Raw genomic sequence first — 20,769 nt, forward strand, 5'->3', positions numbered from 1 at the left:
AAACCCCAACCAGCTGGACTCTAATAAAATGAGTTTAGATAAAATAAGAACAGAATGCTCTGGAATATTTCAAAATAGTTCTTTTCTCCTCTTCCTCCTTGGAAACCAGAAGGGATTTTTATCTGATACTTACTGAGAAGACCTGGTAGAGTTCTGGAAATAAAAGTCACAAAAGTGTGTGTGTGTTTGAGGTGTTTTTGACCCTCAGAAATAGCCATACTGAGTCTCCACATTTTTTCAATTATATTTGATGTTTTCCCACCCTAGTACTGGTCTCTGCAGAGGGTTCTGGAATTTCAACTTTGGTAACTTGGGATTCTCTATATCTACCTCAGTATGTCTCTCCAGTTCAGGAGCAGCAGTTTGCCCTGTGGCCTCAGCTTCTTGATGGATCTAAGAAAAGTTGTTGATTGTTCAGCTTTTTACTTATTGTTAGTGTGGAGTGGTTACTTCTAAGCTCCTTATATGCCACACTGGGAACTGGGATATATTTCTAGTATATATTTTGTTTGCGCTTGCTTTCATCATAATCTTCTAAAATAAATGAGTACAAATAAACAGTATGAAGAAAAAGGGAAAACTGCACTTACTTCACACTGCTCATGTTCCAGGATGTTTCTTGGTTCTTCACAGTTGGGATGGTAGTTGGTAATAATTTACTTCATTGGACATCAAAGTTCAATCGTAAACTTAAAACGTTTGCGTATGTTTGTTTTTGGCTTCCAAATTTCCTTTAATGAGTATGTATCCCAATTACCTCTTCTGTCCCATACTTTCTGTTCACTCTCTGTTTAGATGTCAGATATAGCTGATGTGTCTTAATTTTCCATTTTTAAACTGTTCAGAGTTGTAAAATCATTTATCACTTCGTTTGTATCAACTCTAGAAGACACTGCTGTACTCAAAGATATGGTATAAATGTTCTTATCTTGCATTCAAGTTGTTCTTATTGGTGATAGATAGAATTTATTGAAGAATTATTATATCGCCAAGTACTGTGTGTTATATTTATTTATCATAGTAACCCTTTGAATTAGATATTATTCTTTTACTACAGAAGAGAAAAATGAGAACTTTCAGAGATTTAGACATTGTACATGGTCAGGATACTACTAAGTGGTAGTGCTGCAGTTTAAAGTAAGTTCATCTAGCCGGCCATGGGACACGTGCTTGCAGTGCCTGCTCTTTTGAAGACTGACACAGGAAGATCACACAATTTGGGTAACACCTGTGTAAAATACCCACCCCAACACACACACACACATACACACACACACACACACACACACACACACACACAGAAGAAAAATAAAGTAAGTGCATCCAATTGTAGAGATCAGCTTTTAAACACTTAAACATTTCTTAGAAACTTTTTAAGCATTCATTTCTAGTACATCTTGATTTAGATTAACTGAAAAAATATGAAGATTGTTAAGGAGTATATTTACTAGGTGAAGAACTATTCAGAGTGGCTGGTTAATATTTTTATGTCATTCAAATAAACACTTTAAAGACTAATTCTCCTTTAATAACCTTTTTACATTTGTTTATTGTATTTTTAAAAATTTTCCATAGAGGTACATGGGCTCTCCAAGGAGAGACAGAGAAAGAGAGAGAAAGCGAGAAAACATTCCTGTGAGGTTTGGTTATGCCACAGTCCCTTCTCCCCTGTTTCTCCCTCCTGTTGGGGTTTTGAGCACACACACATGCAGCCTGGTGTGTTTTTCAAACCACTGGATCTGGCACTCAAACTGTGCAACTGGCCATGTGAGATTCAGCTGCCTTAGCCACAGATCATGGATTGTCCCCTACTTATTATTTTGTTCTTTGTTTTGTTTTGTTTTGCCAGAGGATACATTCACTTGCCCAACAGAGACAGAAAGAGAGAAAAAGCACACCTCTAATGGGGGCATGGTCATGCCACAATTCCTTTTTCTTCATATTTCTATCCTTCCAGTATTTGGGGCACACACACACAGTATGTTTTCCAAGCTACTGGACCAGTATTTGAACCATAGTCAACCATGTGGAATCCAGCTTCCTATACACAGAGCTTAACCACTACTATGGGACAGGCTCTGAATTTTTTTTGAGTCAGAGTCCATGCTGTGTCATGATCTTCCTGCCTCAGTGTCCTGAGTAGCTAGTACTATAAGCAGGTACCACCATACCCCACCCTTCTTTTAGATAGGATTTCTTTGTGTTATTCAGGCCAGCCTCAAGCTTGTAGTCCTCCTGCCTTAGCTTTCCATGGCATTGGGATTTCAGGTGCAAGCTACCAGTCCCAGACTTTAGGTGTTGACCTGGGAATTGAACCTGGGCCTCCCATATGATCCTGCCCTATGGAGTATAGCATCTTGCAGCACATACCACCATGTCTGGGCCCCCTTAATCTTCATTTGGAAGAAAGGCATGGGGAAAATATTCAAAGGATGTATTTGTTCTTATAGTTATCGTATTTCTGGAACATAAAGTGGAAAGAAATGGTATATATTTTGTATGATTGATCAGGAGACAAAATCTCGGTAGACTATAGCTACAATTTACCTGGTTTAGATGAAATTTAAAAGGAATAAATTTGATATACTTTAGAAAAACTATCTGCATAAATAAACACTTGGAAAAGGCATATAAGCAATATAGTGATACATCATGAAAACTGAACTAATGATTTTTGTATTGCCCCTTGGATCAAATTGCAGCACCTAGATGACCTGTAAGTTCTCTTAGGGGTTTGTCGACTTCCATAGCATTATCTTGCTACTCCCTCTTTCAGTACTTCTAAGTGCAGGGTCCTGAGGTAATTAACATGTTTTTTTCTTTTATTTGTTCCTTTGCATCTGTTGCTCCCCTTTACTGAAATACATTTGCCTCCTTTTTGCCTTGCTGATGCCTGCTGATTATTCTGGCCTTGGTAGGTTGACAGTTACTTACTTGGCCAGTAAAGCAAAAGAATTAAATTGGGAACCTGATTGAGTACTTCCAACTTTAATTTTGCCAAGTGAGCTCGTTTTTTAAATTATCAGCCCCAATCATATCTTTTGATAGGAATATACATTTCAGGGTTGTCCCCCTAGCTTGGCGATTAAGGGAGCTAGATCCCACATGGTTGACAAAATAGTTCACATCCCAGTTTAGTGGCTTAGAAAACATGCCAGGCATGTGTGCATATGTACCTCAAATCCCAAAAGGTTATAGAATGGAGGAGAAGGACTTGTGGCTTGACCAGGCCTCCTAGGTAGTGCTTTTTTCTTATCTCTTCTCTTCTCTTCTCTTCTCTCCTCTCTCTCTCTCTCTCTCTCTCTCTCTCTCTCTCTCTTTCTCTATCTATCTATCTCTGGTGAGAGCATGTGCCCTCTGGCAATCAAAAAAAAATTCTTTGCAACTGCTGTTATAAACATGCCATTGAGAGGTTCAGAGTGATAAACAGTGGACACAAACAGTATCTTGGGATGGGAAATCAAACATATTTTACTTCTATGAAGGTTTAGGAAGAAAGTTGGCACAGTCAGGATACCTAACAGGGAGATCACTTATTTTATCTCATTGCACTTGGTCGTATGGGCTCCCAGGATACCTTCTCCTCAAGAAAGAGCTATAAGCTCTTTCTTGGCTTCAGATGACATGTCTGAGCATCACACCTAAAGATTTTATGCTCTTGAGTTCCAGCCTTATGAAAATGAGGCTATCTTAGAGCAGTATAAAGCCGGACCTAGATGTATGCAGGAGAAATGTTACTTTCACTCCAGATGTACCTGCAAGGAGACAGCACATATACGCTACAGAGGCATGCACACTTTTTCTCATTTATTATTGTCAACCTACTCACGCTAACATGTTATGGTAAGTACATTTCTAAACTTAGCGATGCAGAACTATTGAATTGTCAGAAAGGTCATGATGTATTTTTGCGTAGAAAAAATACATCATGATCTTACTGACAACCCAGAAGGTTAATATTTAGCTACCTAGACATGTACAGAAATCATAGTAATAGGCCCTTAAATCAGCTGTGGAGATTATATAATCCTAGAAAATTCCAATGATGAAATTACGCAAGGGTTTTCTAAGTGCCACATGCAATACATGAACCTTGGACTATTAACATTCATAGCTGTATGATGGAACATATAGCTTTTTACTGCTCAATTTCATATTTAAAGTAGTTTTTTGTATGTTTCAGTTCTTGCCAAAAAAATAAAAAGAAATGATTATTTGAGATGTGTAAATCTAATGTATTTAAATATTACTGGAAGACAGAAAGGCATTATTTCATGTATTTTTCTGACATAACTTCTTAAAAGAAGCTATAGGAAGTTTGTTTGCTTTGCTAGCCAAAAGCCAAGTAAAAGCACAGAGTAACTAGCTCTTCTTTTTTCTTCATCTACAAAATCAACAGTGATTGATGTTGTACTATGAATTCTCTGATTATTGGTACTGGGTTTTACTTATTTTTAATGACTTCTAAACTTAGTACAGTAACCAGCACAGTATATGGTAGATGCCCAGTAAATAGTATTTGTAATTTTTATTTGTAGTCTAGACTCAACATGTTAGCATTCTTTCATAATTATCAGAAAAATAAAGTGAAGCAAGCCATGCTATGAAGGAGGGGCATTGTATGGCCCCGCTTAATATATACTGAGTGTCTGCACTCTGTGACTGAAACTAATGGTCTAAAGGATATAGAAATGCAGTATGTAGATGTAAATACCAGATATAGTGTGTGTGAAAGAGGATGGTCTGAGGAAGGTAATTTGGGGGAGGGACAGGGAGAAAAAGCATTAATGGCACAAAGAGGTGTGGTATTATCTGTTGAAGATATTTTGTAGTTTTATCAACAGTACTAGGGAGAAATGTTCACCTGTTGAAATATCCATTTTTTTTAAGACAAATAATAATGTGATTGAATGTATGGAAGAAAATGAAATGAAAAAATAATTAATTAAAAAAAAATAACTGGCAAAGAGATTAAAAAGGATACTATCTGATGATAAATGGGTCAACTCATCAGAAAGATATAGCAATTATAAACCTATATGCAGCCAACATCAGAACACTGAAATAAATGAAAATACTTTATACCAAAAAAAACAAAGTAGGATATTTTTTTCTTTCTGCCATCAATAAAAATTGCATGCCTCTAATGAAGTAAAAGAAAAATTTTTTAAAAAGATGATTATAAAATATTTAAGGTAACATGTTGACATTTTAACTCATTGTGATTTATTTCCTCAGTATAAAATAAATTTTACAAATAAAAAAAAGAAAATTAGAAAAGATTATAACAAATAACTAGGCTTGTAAATTTTCTCCTAACCTACTCATTTTGCTTTTTAATAATTGTAATATTCAGGGAATTAAGACATAGCCTTTTATGTATTTTTTAAAATTCACATTGAAGTAAGCTTTTTCTTCTTTTTAATTTTTTGAAAAGGAATTATTTATTTAATTTTATTTATCATCTTTTTTAAAAATTTGCTACAGAGCATGTGTACTCACTAGAGAGAGACACACAGAGAGAGAGAGAGAGCACAAGCTTCCAGGTCTGAGACTCAAACTATGGCCAGCCATGTGAGTGTCCAGTGCCTTAACCACCACACTACATGCTAGTCCCTGTTTTTTGTTCATTTTTGAATTGCTACTCCATTGCTCTCATTCTATGTCATACCAGTTAGAGAAGATGCTTATTAATTTGATCTAGAAATCTGAAATAAATTTGGAAACTATTAAGATTCTTCTATAATTAAGTTTAGTCTGAAAGAATTTCATATGTCTATAAGTGTGTAGAATAACTCAAATAAATGTAAAAGAAACCTTCTTGTGAAGATTTGGAGCAGTGTTTAGATTTTAATTCTGTTTAAAATGGTAAAGAATATGATTTATTAAATATCTATCAATGTATGTAAAGTGGTTTCTTTATTACAGAAAAACTTATATCAACCTTTCTTCAGATTCTTCAGTGAAAAAAATTCAAATAAGTGTAATTTTTTACATTTTCAGAATGTTTCATGTCAAGGATTGCTAACTTTGTGATTTGTCCAAATTAGGCAAAAAGGACAACTAACTGTAGAAAGAGCTAAGCAAGTGGAAGAGTTCCTGCAACGAAAACGGGAGGCTATGCGAAATAAAGCTCGAGCAGAAGGACATATGGTATTTTTTTAATATATATATCTTGAACATATTTAATATATATATTTAACATATTAGTATTCAAAGTGAAGATCTCTAATAAGGTAAGTATAAATAAAACGAATTGCACCTAGCAATCTATTTATAATAATAGGAAATAAAAGATACTCAAAAGTCATTTGCAGAGTATAAAATTATGATATATCCTAACGTTTGTAACCTCCCTTCTATATCTTTTATATGTCACGGGTGAAATTCTGTTACTGCTTTGGTTGATTGGAAATAAATTAATATCTGTGTCTTTCCTGTACAATGAGTAGGAATAGGTGTAGCAACACAGATATTCATATTGAAGAAATAAGTTCTTATCTTGCTGGACTTTTTCCCCCAGCGTGCTTTTGGTTTTAAGTACTTCTAAGTAGCCAAGAATTTTAAAAGAAAAATGGGAAATAAATATTTGGGTAAGTAAATGTGTAACTATTTATTTGCTCAAAATCAAATTAGAAATAAAATTATATTATAGCCTCTAATTATGCCAGTTAACTAAGTTAAGTCATATACCAGCACAATATTCAGATTCTAGATTGTTGTTTCACAAATTAAAATTTATAATAGTTTCAACTCATAAACGTTCACAAAAGCCTTTTGAGTTTTTGTCCACCAAACAACTGATGATGGTTTTTGTTAGCTCAGCATCTCATGAAACATCACCCTCACATAGGAAATAAATCAATTAGATGGTAATAGAATTTTGATTAGAGTTGCTATGCTTTTATTTTAAGGTTGTAAATAGTGTCTTTGTGAGTTAATTAATATAGTTAGTCAATATAGGATTTTTTTAATAAAATATCATGGTAAAATATAGTTAAATTTCTTAATGGATACCTTTAGTATTTTTTAATACACATACTTCAATTTTTTCTAATATCTAGAATTAATCTATATTTGTATGCTCCTTCTAGATAGTAGAAGAGAACCCTTTTGCATTTTCTCATCCCCAAAGTTCTTTCCTCAGAATTATTCTTTACATCTTACTACTAGTCTCCTTTTAGTTTATTTTATTATGATGGAGAATATACCTGATAATTCTTTGGGAGATAAACATTTCAAGATTTTTTGGGAAGGAGCCAGACTGGTGCAGGAGTAATCAATACTCAGTGGGGTGTCCCCTTTGGGAAGATTCTGGGTTCACATCCAGAGACCTTCAGGAACATTCCAGATGCACTCGTGCCTATGATCCAAGACTGACTGAAGCTGGGGGTATTCACAGTGTGAAGACCGTGTTAAGGGTGCCTGTCTCTCTTTCTCATGAAAGAACAAAATAAACTTAAAAAGAAAAGATTTGTTGGGAAGTACCCTTACTTTGTCCTCACACTTGAGTGATAATTTGTAGTAATAATCTGCTGGTGAATTTGATAAGCATTCATGTGTCTGGAAAAAAAAAGTAGTTTGCCTTTGTTTTTAACAAGTATTTTTTGGTGTATACTATTACAATTCTTTTATTTTGCTTTTTCACTTTCAGTACTTTAAAAATGGCTCAGGACCAACAGTTGGCGTAATGGCTATGTCGCTGGACTCTCATGTAGCCTACTGCAGTTCAAGTCTCGGACTTGGTGGCTTAAACTCATGCCAGGCACATGTGTGTGTGTGTGCCCAAGATCCTGAGAGAAGAATGGAGGAGAAGGCATTGTGGCGTGGCCATCCCTCTTGGGGGGTGATTTCTCTCTTTCTTTCTCTGTCTCTGTCTTTCTAGCGAGCTCACGCGCCCTATAGCAAAAACCTCTCAAAAAATTTTTTGTTTTAAAAATTGATTCTCCACTTTTTCTTTTTTTTTTGAGAGAGAGAATTTTGTTCCAGGGCACATGAGCTTGCCTGAAAGAGAGACAGACAAAAAGCAAAACATCAGCCCCCAGGGCAATGGCCATGCCACAGTCCCTTCTCTTCCATTCTCCTCTCAGGATCTTGGGCACACACATATACACCCAGCGTGAATATTAAGCCACTGGGTCCAGGACTCAAACTGTAGTCGACTACATGGTTGTCCAGCAACATCACCATTATGCTATCTGCTGGTCCCATGACTCTCCACTTATCTTTTGGCGTGCAATCCTATTACTGACAAGAAGTCTGCTATCATTTTTATGTCTTTCCTTTGTATAGTAATGTCTCTCTTTTTTCTTTTAACTGCTTTTAAACATTTCTCTTTATCAATGAAAGTGAAGTATGTTTTTCCAAATCCCTGAGGCATGATGTGAAGTTGTCCATTTGTCACCTTTCCATCTTTTTTGTATGAGCACTAATTGCTATGAACTTCCCTCTTATGACTGCTTTTGCTGTGTCCTGTAGATTATGGCAACTCGTGTACTCATTATCATTGGTTTCCATGAATCTTTTGATTTCAGTCTTAATTTCTTTAGTAGTTATGGAGTACTAAATTCAGTAGGTTGTTTAGTTTCCATGTGTTTGTGTATTTTCAAGATTTTTTTTCTGAAATTAATATCAAGTTTAATTTCATCATGGTTGGAGAATATGTTGGATAAAGTTTTTATGCCTTCAAATCTATAAAGGCTTATTTTGTGCCCATCATTTGGTCAGTCTTCAGAAAGGTTCCATGAAGGGGTGAGAAAATGTGTACTTAATGGTTTTTTGGTAGAAGGTTCTATAGATGTCTGTCAAGTCTATTTGACTTATGGTATCACTTAGATCCTGTATCTGTTTGTTTATTTTTTGTCTAGATGATCTGTCCAAAGGAGATAGCAAGGTGTTGAGATCCCCAACTATTAATGTCTTACAGTTTATCACTCCTTTTAGATCTAGCAATCTTTCTTTCATTGTATTTGGGTGCTTCTGAGTTGGGTGCATAGACATTTATGAGTTATATTTTCTTGATGAATTAGCCCTTTTACTACTGTATAATGCCCTTCTTTGTCTCTTCTTACAGTTTTTGTCTTCAAGTCTATTTTGTCTGAAATCAGTATCATAACTTCAGCCCATTTTTGGTTTCCATGCCTTTTTCCAGCCCTTCACTTTTATTCTATGTATGTCTTTATCCTTGAGATGTGTTTCTTATAGTCAATAGCTAGACAGTTTCTGTTTTTTCATTGGTTCAGCCAGTCTGTATCTCTTGATTGGAGAATTTAATCCAATAACATTCAACGTTATTATCAGTATTTTCAGACTTGTTCTTACCATTATGTTAAGCATTTTCTTGGTTGTTTTTGTTCTCTTATTTCTTATTTCTTTTTTTTTAGAGAAAGTTTTTTGTTGTTGTTGTTGTTGTTGTTGTTGTTTTTCCATTATAGGGTCCGTGTGCTCACCAGACAGACAGAGACAGAGAAACAGAAAGCAAGAAATCACCCCCCAGGGGGGTTGGCCACGCTGCAATCCCTTCTCCTCCATTCTCCTCTTGGGATCTTTGGCATGCACGCCCGGCGTGAGTTTAAGCCACCGGGTCCAAGACTCGAACCATAGTCAACTACATAGGAGTCCAGCGGCATAGCCATTACGCTAACTGGTGCTCATTTTTTTTTTTTTTAACTTTTTGAGAGCTTTTGGCTATAGGGCATGTGTGCTAACCAGAGAAACAGAAAACGAGAAATCACCCCCCAGGGGGGATGGCTACGCCGCAATCCTTTCTCCTCCATTCTTTTCTTGGGATCTTAGGCACTCATACACGCATGCCTGGTGTGAATTTCAAGTCACTGAGTCCAGGACTTGAACCATTATTGACTATGTGGGAGTCCAGCACATAACCATTAGGCCTTCCGCTGGTCCCTTGTTCTCTTATTACTGTCTGTCTCTCTAGTTTTCCTGGTATAGCACTCCCTTTAGCACTTCTTAAAAAGAATTTACCACTGCTGTTGGTAAATTCTTTCAGGCTTTGTTTATCTGAGAATGTTTTTATCTTTTCTTCCCATTTGAAGGATGATTTTGCCAGGTATAGAATTCTTGGTTGAAATTGTTTTTCTTTTAACACTTTGAATATATCTTACCATTCTTTCCTTGCTTGCATCATTTCTTCTGAAAAGTCCCATGTAAGCTTGATGGGATAGCCTTTGTATTGCAACTTGACTTTCTCCTTTGCCATTTTTAGAATCTTTATCTGTGATTTTGGCCAATATGGCTATGGCATGCCATGGAGAGGATCTTCATAGGTTGATTCTATTTGGCGTCCTTTGTATTTCTTGGGTCTGGATGTTTGAATGCAAAGTATGATGTGACTCATGTAGTTTTCTTCCTGTTCATTTTATATAGAGATTGTGTTTCTCTTATCTATGGGTTTATGATTTTCATCAAACTGAAAAATTTCAGCCATTATTTTTTCCAAAAACTTTCTCTGATCTCCTCTCTTGCCTTATTTTAGATTTCCAACAGACATATATTAGACCACTTGTTGCTCTTCCAGCCATTTACTGATGATCTTTTCATTTTTTTCTCAGTCTTTTTTTTTTTTCTCATTTTCATTTTGGATCTCATTTTCATTTTGCTGTGTCTTTAGATGCATGAATCTTTTTTTCTGCTGTGTATAGTCTGCTCTTAACCTTATTTTTTTTTTTTAGAGAAATTTTTTTCCTATAGGGTGCATGTATTTGCCAGGCAGACAGAGAGAGAGAGAGAGAGAGAGAAAGTGAGAAATCACCCCCCAGGGGGATGGCCACACCACAATCCTCTCAGGACTTTGGGCACACATGCATACACACCTAGTATAAGTTTCAAGCCACTGCGTCTGGGACTCGAACCCTGGTCAGCCATGTGGGAGTCTAGCACCTTAACCACTACACCCCCTACTGGCCCAATCTGCCCTTAATCTTATCCATACATTGTATATTTTTCATCTCAGATATTGTTTTTTTGGGTATTTTTTAAATGAGAAATCACCCCAGGAGGATGGATAAACCATTCCCTTCTCCTCCATTCTTATTTTGGGATTTGAGGCATTCACACAAAAGGGGACTTGTCTGAGGACTCAAACCATGGAGTCAGCCATGGAGGATCAAACTCCTTAACTACCATGCCACCTGCTGGCCCATCAGATATTGTATTTTTTAGCTTTTAAATTTGATTCAGGTTATTTTGATACCTTCCTTATCTCTTTTTAATTTTTTTCTATCTTTTGAATATATGGAATATAATAGCTATGTTAATGTCTGCATCTACTAATTCTATTATCTTTGTCATTTCTGAGTCTCTGTTGATTGATTTTTCTCCTCAGTAGGTAATCTATTGAAAACTACTTTTCTTCCCTCTACCTCCTGCCTTTATGAGAGAGAAAGAGGGAATTGGGGGGGCAGGAAGAAGGAGGGACAGAGATACATCTTTTTGATAAGGTCTTGCCTTGTTGCAGTTCTCCTGGCCCAGCCTCCAACTAGCTAGGATTACAGGTACATGCAACCATACCCGGTGTGTTGAGGTTGACCTAGGAACTGAACCCATGACTCCCACACAGCTTTCATCTTCCAAGCAATAGCGGTATCTGTTTGCCACCATAACTGGGTCTTTCCCTGTTCTTTACATGCCTTGTGATTGAATGCCAGGCATTGTGTATATTATTTTTAGGGGTTTTTTTTTTCTGTATTCTTTAAATACATTGGGTTGGAAAAGTCATGATGTATTTTGCATAACAAATGCAAAATTTGGGACCAGCAGTTGGCATAATGGCTATGTCGCTGGACTCTCACGTAGTCGACCGTGGTTCAAGTCCCAGACCCGGTGACTTAAACTCACGCCAGGCATGTGTGCATGTGTGCCTAAGATCCCAAGAGGAGAATAGAGGAGAAGGGGTTGCAGCGTGGCCATCCCCCCTGGGGGGTGATTTCTTGCTTTCTGTCTCTGTCTCTCTCTGTCTGTGTGGCGAGTGCACGCACCCTATAGCAAAAAACTCTCCAAAAATAAATTTAAAAATGCAAAACTTTTATGACGACCCAATATATGTTGAGGTTTTATTCTGGGATGTAGTTAAGTTACTTGTAAAATAGTTTCCCAAGGCTTGCTTTGAAGCTTTGCTAAGTAGGTACAAAAATCTTTTTCTCTTTTTTTGGCTTTGTAGCACACATATATATGATATATATGTGAGAGAGAGAGAAATCAACCCCCAATGAGGCCTGGTCACAATGCAATAATTTTTCCCCCAGTCCTCCTTCCTATCAGGATCCTGTGGCATAAAGCCTTTGACACCATGATTCCAACCCCAGTCAGCCATATGAGATCTGGTTTCCCCTGTGAAGCACCTAACCACTGCATTCTGGGGTCACCCTCAGTCTTTTGTCTAGTTTTGATTGGCCCCAGTGTTATTATAGTATTCTTCTGAGTGTCCCATGCTCTGTTAGTTGAGAGGGAGGTGGTCTTTCCACTCCAGCAATTTGATACATAAAACATTCAGAATCTGATTAAGCTTCAGGTGTTATTGACTGTGCTATTTGTCATTTAGCAGGAGACTTCAGTATTCCTTTTCAGATCATCAGTTCTCAACTATGTGCAGTTTTCTCCTCTTTGCTACTCTGCTCTGCAAATTCAACTCTCCAAATTCCAAACTCTCTTTCCTCAACAAGACTCTGGGTACCTACTCTCTGTACTGCAGCCTATAAACTTTTGACAGGCAGTAGGTAGGGCAGGTGTTGGGCTTACCTTTCTTGTTTTTCTTCTCTCAAAAATCATTGTCCTGTGCTGCCTGTTGTTCAGTATTTGAAAAACATTATTTTATCTATTTTCTCTAGACTTTTAGTTGTTCGAAGTGAGAAGGTAGGTCTAGTCTCAGTTACTCCATCTAGCAGTAGGTGAGTCTTCTGTGGTAAGCTAGCTGGATGAGAACATTTAGGTTCGAAGTTCTTTTTCCATAACAGTTTTTTTTGTTTTTTTTTTTGTTTTTTTTTTTTTTTGGTTGCCACAAGGCATATGTGCTCACCAGAAAAAGAGAAAGAGGACAAAGGAGAAAGCACCCTCAATGAGGTGTGGCCACATTACAATCCCTAATGCACCATTTTTCCATCCTGTTGAGATTTGAGGGCACACGTGCACCTGCACCAGGCATATTCCTCACAACTCCAGGGCTGATTTGAACTTTGGTTTCTCATGTAGGATCTAGCTTCCTTTAGGCACCAGGCTATAGAATTGGCCCTTTTGTAGCAATTAAGTGATTCTGTTTTATCATCATCTTCCATTGTTGCTCATAAAACATGTGGTGGTCTGGTTATGTTCCTTTTTAAGAATTTTTTTTCCCCTTTTTAATAACTCTTGGTGCTATTGGGTTATTGGAAAAGTCACGATGCATTTTTGTATAGAAAAATATGTTATGACTCCCAAATGGCCAACTGTAGTTGAAGTCCCAGACCTGGCAACTTGTTTTCTTATTTTCCCTCTTTCTGTCTCTCTCTGGTCAAATTTTAAAATAATAGTAATAAATAAGATAATATAAAATAATTATTTAAAAATTGTTATTATATTTTTATTCTCATTCATCTCAAAATGTATTCTAATTTCCCTTGACACATTGTTTTTGCTAGTGATTTAATTAAAAATGTGCTATTTAATTTTTGAGTGTTTGAACATTTCTTAGTTTGTTATTGTTTTCTAGTATTACTTCATTTTGGTCAAAGACCATATTCTGCAGAATTTCACTTAGTCCTTTCACACTCATTAGGGTTTATACTTTGATCTAGATGTAATCTATCTTTGTAAATGTTCCACTACACTTAAATGTAATGTGTAGTGTATTCTGCTGTTAGGAGGAATATTACATAAGTTTTTAGAAACAATTAATGGTTGGTGTTGTTTCATTCTCTTGTTTTATGCTGATACTTGTCTGTATTATTTTTGTAACTTAAAAAGTTTTCAAATATATTTAAATCGAAGCTCTGCTCAATTTTTTACAGTAATTTTTTTCTCTATTGTTCAGACTTCATTGTTTTGTTTTGTTCTGTTTTCCAGTTTTCCTTTCTCAGTTCTCTTTTATCCTCATACTGCTTATCTGCTCCAAGCAGTGTTTTATTTTAAAACTGTGTTTTTATATTTCCATGTAGTATTGCTTTGTATTTTCTTTTCTTTTTCTTTATATAAGTTAACTACAAAAGAATAATTTTTTGCACTTCAGACTTACAAGGTTGACCAAAAAGTGAAACTGGTATAATGTATTCTAAAGTGATAAAATAAAACAAAAGCATGGTAAAGATTGCTTTATTGCTGGCAGTTAGTTCAAGTCAATAAATATTGACCCCAGAGAAGAGTTCAGTTATTTATCGTGTTAGTGGTCCATAGAGAGCTGGATGAAATTGAACAAAGGGACTGCTGAGATGACCAAAGTCAATCCTGCTGTTTGGGAAATGAAGCCATAGCCAGCTGATGAATGGCATATGCTGTTCCACCAACTGTAAGAACCATGGCGGCTCTATCCAGGAGGGCTTTGTCTACTCCACTCGTAAGATGCACTGGAATTCTTCTTCTTCTTCTTTTTTTTTTTTTTTTTGGTTTTTGCTATAGGGTGTGTGCGCTCGCCAGAAAGAGAGAAACAGAGAGACGACAGAAAGTGAGAAATCACCCCCCAGGGATGGCCATGCCACAATCCCTTCTCCTCCATTCTCCTCTCAGGATCTTGGGCACGCACACACACGTGCCTGGTGTGAGTTTAAGCCACCGGGTTTGGGACTCGAACCATGGTCGACTACATGGGAGTCCAGCGACATAGCCATTACACTAACTGCTGGTCCCAACACAGGAATTCTATTATCCTCCTGAAATAGCTTTTATTTCTCTGGAAATTTATTTTCAAAACGTCTGCATGAGGCAGTGCTTATGGTCCTCTGGGTAATCTGACGAAGAGCCGGCACATTCCACAGCATTTTGTCTCAGATTCTGTCCACCAACCACAACAACCAAAAGGCAGGCTTTTTATTTTCTACTTCCTTCTTGATAACTTCCTATTTTAACATTTATCGTGTTATGATCATGATTACATGTTCAGTCGTTTTTATAACATAGTTGACCTTTGAACAACACAAGGATTATCCTCATCCAGTCAAAAATCCATGTATAGCTTTTATTGTTATTATAATTATGTGTGATAATATACACACGTTCATGGGAGAATAAAAGAGAGAAAAGCGCCCTTGATGTGTATTTTCAGACTAACCTGGGGATCTAAAGCAACAGTGTATCCAGGTGGCTTCCAAAACTACAATTCTTTGCTACCAGTGGCACCACCAGATGGGGCCCTTCCAAATATCTTTAATCCATCTCTGTCTTTTTGTTTTTATTCCTGCTTTAGTTGAGATTCTTATCTCTTCCTAGTCTCTTCATCTCTTTGCTTCTAATTTTAGAAATTTTTAATTCATTTCATATCTAAGTTGCCAAAATGGTATTTCTAAAACAAAGTTGAACACATCTGTCATCTTTCGACCATTCAGTGGTGCTATATAGCTTAAATGGCAAATTAAATTCTTTTAGTTTAGCACAGAACATCTATCCTTTGCCTTTCCTACCTCCCTTGACTTCCTCCTCTCTCTGACCTTCAACTTCAGCTATAACAAACTACTTGTACATACCTGAAAATGCCATATTTCTAGCTTTTACCTAAAATCTTATTTCCTTTACGTTCTTGGAGAGTTTTTAGTGTCTTTCTGTTGCCTTGTTAACTTGGAGATTACTGCAGATGTGGGAGAGAGTTGAGGCAGAATAGTAAACATGGTTTTAGGACCACTGAACTGGTTTTTAATGTCGTAGAAAAGATTATGATTTCCTATAAAAATAATTTATATTAATATGTACAATACATTGTGCAATTTATAAAAGCATTGAGGCTTCATTTATCTTCATAACAATTTCACAGTATAAATACTATAGTATTATATAGGAAAATAATTAATTCTACTTATTGTATAAGGCATTATTATGATTGGCATACAACAATAAGATATAACTGATCCAGGAGTTTCCTGAGGCTTACTAACTAGCTAATTAATTGGTTAATTTATTAGTTAACTGATTAGGCTCTTGAAAAATAGAAGAGTATGGTATAAAACTCAAGAATACTTCAGGATTTTGAAACAATTCAAACAGTTCAACAATTCAACTCTGGGGCCAACCGGTGGCATGGTGTTTGAGATGGCTGGATCTCACATGGCCAAACACAGTTCAGAGCCCAGATTCTGTGACTTAAGAGATGTGCATGTCATACATGCCTACATGCCCAAAATCCCAAAAGAAGAAATGGAGAAGAAGGAATTGAAGCAAAACCATTCCCCAAGGGGTTTGTCTTCTTACTTTGCCTCTGTCTCTCTCTGTCTCCATCTCTCTCCAGCAAGCACACATGCCCTTTAATAACGACAACAAAAATCATTCAATTCTGTGTCCTGTGGAGGACACCCTCAGCCCAGCATTACTGATATTGGAAAAAAGATCACTTTAACTACATTCAGCTAAATTAGGGGGTCTACTTTTTATAGTAAAGAATGTGAGAATAAGGTTTAATCTGCATTTTACCTTGAAAGGTACAATTTAAAAATTACTTTATCTCATATTTAACCAGGATTCTGGTTATATTTACAACTTTTTAAAAAATTTACATTGATATAGGGAATATGTGCCCTCAGAGAGAGAGTAAGTGGGAACTCACCTTCCCAGAGGGATGCCCACACCACAATCCCTTCTCCTCTAATCTCTTCTCAGGATTTGGGGCATGCATGTACATGCACCCAGTGTGGTTTTCAGGCCACTTTCTGGGATGCTCAGGTGGCCGTGTGGGATCCAGTGCCTTTACCTGTGCCTTAAACTGCATGTCATCTGCCGGCTCATATTTACAACTGTTTTAATTCTGAAAGTTAACAAAGTTCACACATTATTCAAGCCACAACACCTGTATTGCAACTGCTATTGGCCCACAATGATGATAAGATGCCACTGATTAAAACATGTACCCCTAGGTTCAGCTACAGGAGTATGAATTGGTGGATGCTATTACTTACCAGACTGAGGCTATATGAGAGGCCCCGGTTTCATTCTTGGCCAGCCAAAAAACATCAGGCATGTTGGTAGACACGTGTAAGTCCAGCTACTTAGGAGAGTGAGGCAGGACAATGGCAACATAGGAAAGCATTATCTTCGAAACAAAAAGAAGCATCCTCATTTCAAAGATGTTAAAATGTAAAAAAAAGTCATGTTAGAACTCATGAAAGATGGTATACCCCTCACTTCATGTTTTACTTTTATTAGGTGTATTATAAAGAGAGGCATTTTGAAAAAAAAAAAAAGGCTGACTGACTTCAGCAATTTCAAAGATTATTTCTTTTTTTAAGGATTATTTATTTATTGAATTTTATTTGTTATTTATTTATATATTTTTAACTTGACCAGAGACAGAGAGAGAAATAAAAGGAAAGTGAGAAACCAAGCTGCCACATAAGATACTCAAACTGATAAGCCATATGGGAGTCCAGCATCTTAATCATCATGCCATCTGCTAGCCCCCCACAAATTATTTCTTAATGTTTTGATACCCCAAAATACTGAAGCATTAACATCCTAATTCTTTTCAGTTTTTTAATTGAGTTCTTATCTAATCCTGTCATATTTGTAGATGGTTTTACATGTTATTTGAACAATTTTTCAATATCATTGTCATCATTTTTATGAAATCCTTCATCTTTGGCAAGATTTTCAATTTAGTTTATCAGTCAGTGTGATTTAGACATGCATTATATTGTCAGATATTTACAGCCAACAGCTTCGGAGCAATCAGCCAACATAAACCTTATTGTGATGAGCATGAATAGAGCTGGAGTTAAATGGGATGGAGTGATGTGGGGACTGATTTTAGTGGTCACTAATTAATGTTTAAGTTGGTTATTAATGCTTGTTTTGGGGCAATGACAATTTTTGCTTCTCAGTTCAGCTTTGTAACTGCTAAGATCTCCATGTAATAGCTATACCTACAGCACAGTACAGTAAAAGATGTTCTAATCTCTTCTCAGGATTTGGGGCATGCATGTACATGCACCCAGTGTGGTTTTCAGGCCACTTTCTGGGATGCTCAGGTGGCCGTGTGGGATCCAGTGCCTTTACCTGTGCCTTAAACTGCATGTCATCTGCCGGCTCATATTTACAACTGTTTTAATTCTGAAAGTTAACAAAGTTCACACATTATTCAAGCCACAACACCTGTATTGCAACTGCTATTGGCCCACAATGATGATAAGATGCCACTGATTAAAACATGTACCCCTAGGTTCAGCTACAGGAGTATGAATTGGTGGATGCTATTACTTACCAGACTGAGGCTATATGAGAGGCCCCGGTTTCATTCTTGGCCAGCCAAAAAACATCAGGCATGTTGGTAGACACGTGTAAGTCCAGCTACTTAGGAGAGTGAGGCAGGACAATGGCAACATAGGAAAGCATTATCTTCGAAACAAAAAGAAGCATCCTCATTTCAAAGATGTTAAAATGTAAAAAAAAGTCATGTTAGAACTCATGAAAGATGGTATACCCCTCACTTCATGTTTTACTTTTATTAGGTGTATTATAAAGAGAGGCATTTTGAAAAAAAAAAAAAGGCTGACTGACTTCAGCAATTTCAAAGATTATTTCTTTTTTTAAGGATTATTTATTTATTGAATTTTATTTGTTATTTATTTATATATTTTTAACTTGACCAGAGACAGAGAGAGAAATAAAAGGAAAGTGAGAAACCAAGCTGCCACATAAGATACTCAAACTGATAAGCCATATGGGAGTCCAGCATCTTAATCATCATGCCATCTGCTAGCCCCCCACAAATTATTTCTTAATGTTTTGATACCCCAAAATACTGAAGCATTAACATCCTAATTCTTTTCAGTTTTTTAATTGAGTTCTTATCTAATCCTGTCATATTTGTAGATGGTTTTACATGTTATTTGAACAATTTTTCAATATCATTGTCATCATTTTTATGAAATCCTTCATCTTTGGCAAGATTTTCAATTTAGTTTATCAGTCAGTGTGATTTAGACATGCATTATATTGTCAGATATTTACAGCCAACAGCTTCGGAGCAATCAGCCAACATAAACCTTATTGTGATGAGCATGAATAGAGCTGGAGTTAAATGGGATGGAGTGATGTGGGGACTGATTTTAGTGGTCACTAATTAATGTTTAAGTTGGTTATTAATGCTTGTTTTGGGGCAATGACAATTTTTGCTTCTCAGTTCAGCTTTGTAACTGCTAAGATCTCCATGTAATAGCTATACCTACAGCACAGTACAGTAAAAGATGTCTATAATAATAATTGTGACTCTTTAAGAAAAAGATATCAAATTCAGTGATTTAAAGCAGCACATAATAAATGTTTTTCTGCCTATAAATATTAGTATCCATGATTTGTTTCAATAATTTGAAAAAATATATATATTTACACTATGGCTTTTCCTTATAGCCAATCATGCTATCTCTATTTTAGTTATATGGTCTTAAAAGAGATTATAGCATATTTAGGCCTTAAATCTAATATGTATTTTCTGATAGTTTTCAATATCACATTGTAAATATACAAGCCTAACTATAATAGTTAAGATTAAGTTCTGTCTTAAAAATTAACCCTTGCTGCTTAAATTAATTGATGAGTACATCTTATTAACTGCTTATGGGAAACAATAAATTACAACATTTTTTTCTATGGCAAAATGAAGTCCCTTACCTATGAACAAGCCCTTGGGACATAACAGTTTTTAAGTTGAATTGTAATTAACTGCAAGATAATTTCCTATGCTTTCATATGAATGTGCAATGTTCACTGTATGAGTAGCTAAACTTTCCCAAAAATGCAAGTTAGGTAAACTTTAACAAGGAATACGTAAAGCTAACTATTGAGTCATTAGAAAAGTCGTGATGCATTTTTGCATAGAAAAATACATCAGAACTGTACAGGGGACCTAATATTTGTTATTGCTGGTAGTGTTCTCTCTGTGCATGTATGTGTGTGGTTGGCTGATTGCTTTTTGCATGTTTGTTTTGCTCAGACCTTCATTAACAAAAATTAAATTTCTGAGAATCTAATCTTGACAATAATTCTCTGGAGTGGGAATTTTTATTGTAATGTTAGGTGGTTTTGAAATGCCTAGAGTCATTAGTACGTTGCCCAAGGTCACATAGTATGCCCAGAAGCAGGATGCAAGCCTTCAGTGTCTGGTTTTCACTATTACGCTTTTCACTATAAGAAAAACTTTATTTGGAAATAAGTCCATAGGTTAGATTTAACGTGTTGGCTATAGTTTTCTGGTCTTTATTATATAGTATCCTATATGAGTTTATTACTCATATAGTAAATTATTTCTTCAACATTAGGTTCTTTATTTAGAAAAAAGTTGTATTTCTAGATCTTTGAAAAGTTGTGAGGTACATTTTGTTTGCTTGTTTGTTTTACTAGTGAGTACATCTATTTGCATGCATACGAGAGAGAAAAAGAGAGTGCAAGAGAAAGCCCATTCCAGCAGGGCCTGGTCATGCCACTATCCTTGTTCTTCTAGTTCTCCCTCCTATCTAGATCCTGGGCACACTTGTGCCCAGATTGTCTTTGTTTCTTTTTTAAAGAATTATTTATTCAGTTTTATTTATTATTACTAATGTTTTTTAAATTTGAGTAGAGAGAGAGATAAATTGCGAAACAAGCTAC

The 20,769-nt window shown here is 36.1% G+C and overlaps 1 protein-coding gene and 1 pseudogene across 1 annotated transcript in view; one reads left to right on the forward strand and one right to left on the reverse strand.

The window, feature by feature from the left end:
* Positions 1–20,769, forward strand: part of NEK1 (NIMA related kinase 1) — a gene marked incomplete at its 5' end in the record, with an annotated part of 134,120 nt that overhangs the window by 13,550 nt on the left and 99,801 nt on the right. The window contains 1 exon segment of the mRNA XM_006161452.2: positions 6,051–6,153. Within this exon segment, the coding sequence (XP_006161514.2) occupies positions 6,051–6,153 (103 nt within the window).
* On the reverse strand, positions 14,315–15,021 carry LOC102487913 (cytochrome c oxidase subunit 7A2, mitochondrial-like; annotated as a pseudogene).

Source organism: Tupaia chinensis, unplaced genomic scaffold (assembly GCF_000334495.1).
Source record: "Tupaia chinensis unplaced genomic scaffold, TupChi_1.0 Scaffold138601_1, whole genome shotgun sequence".
NCBI lineage: Eukaryota > Metazoa > Chordata > Mammalia > Scandentia > Tupaiidae > Tupaia > Tupaia belangeri.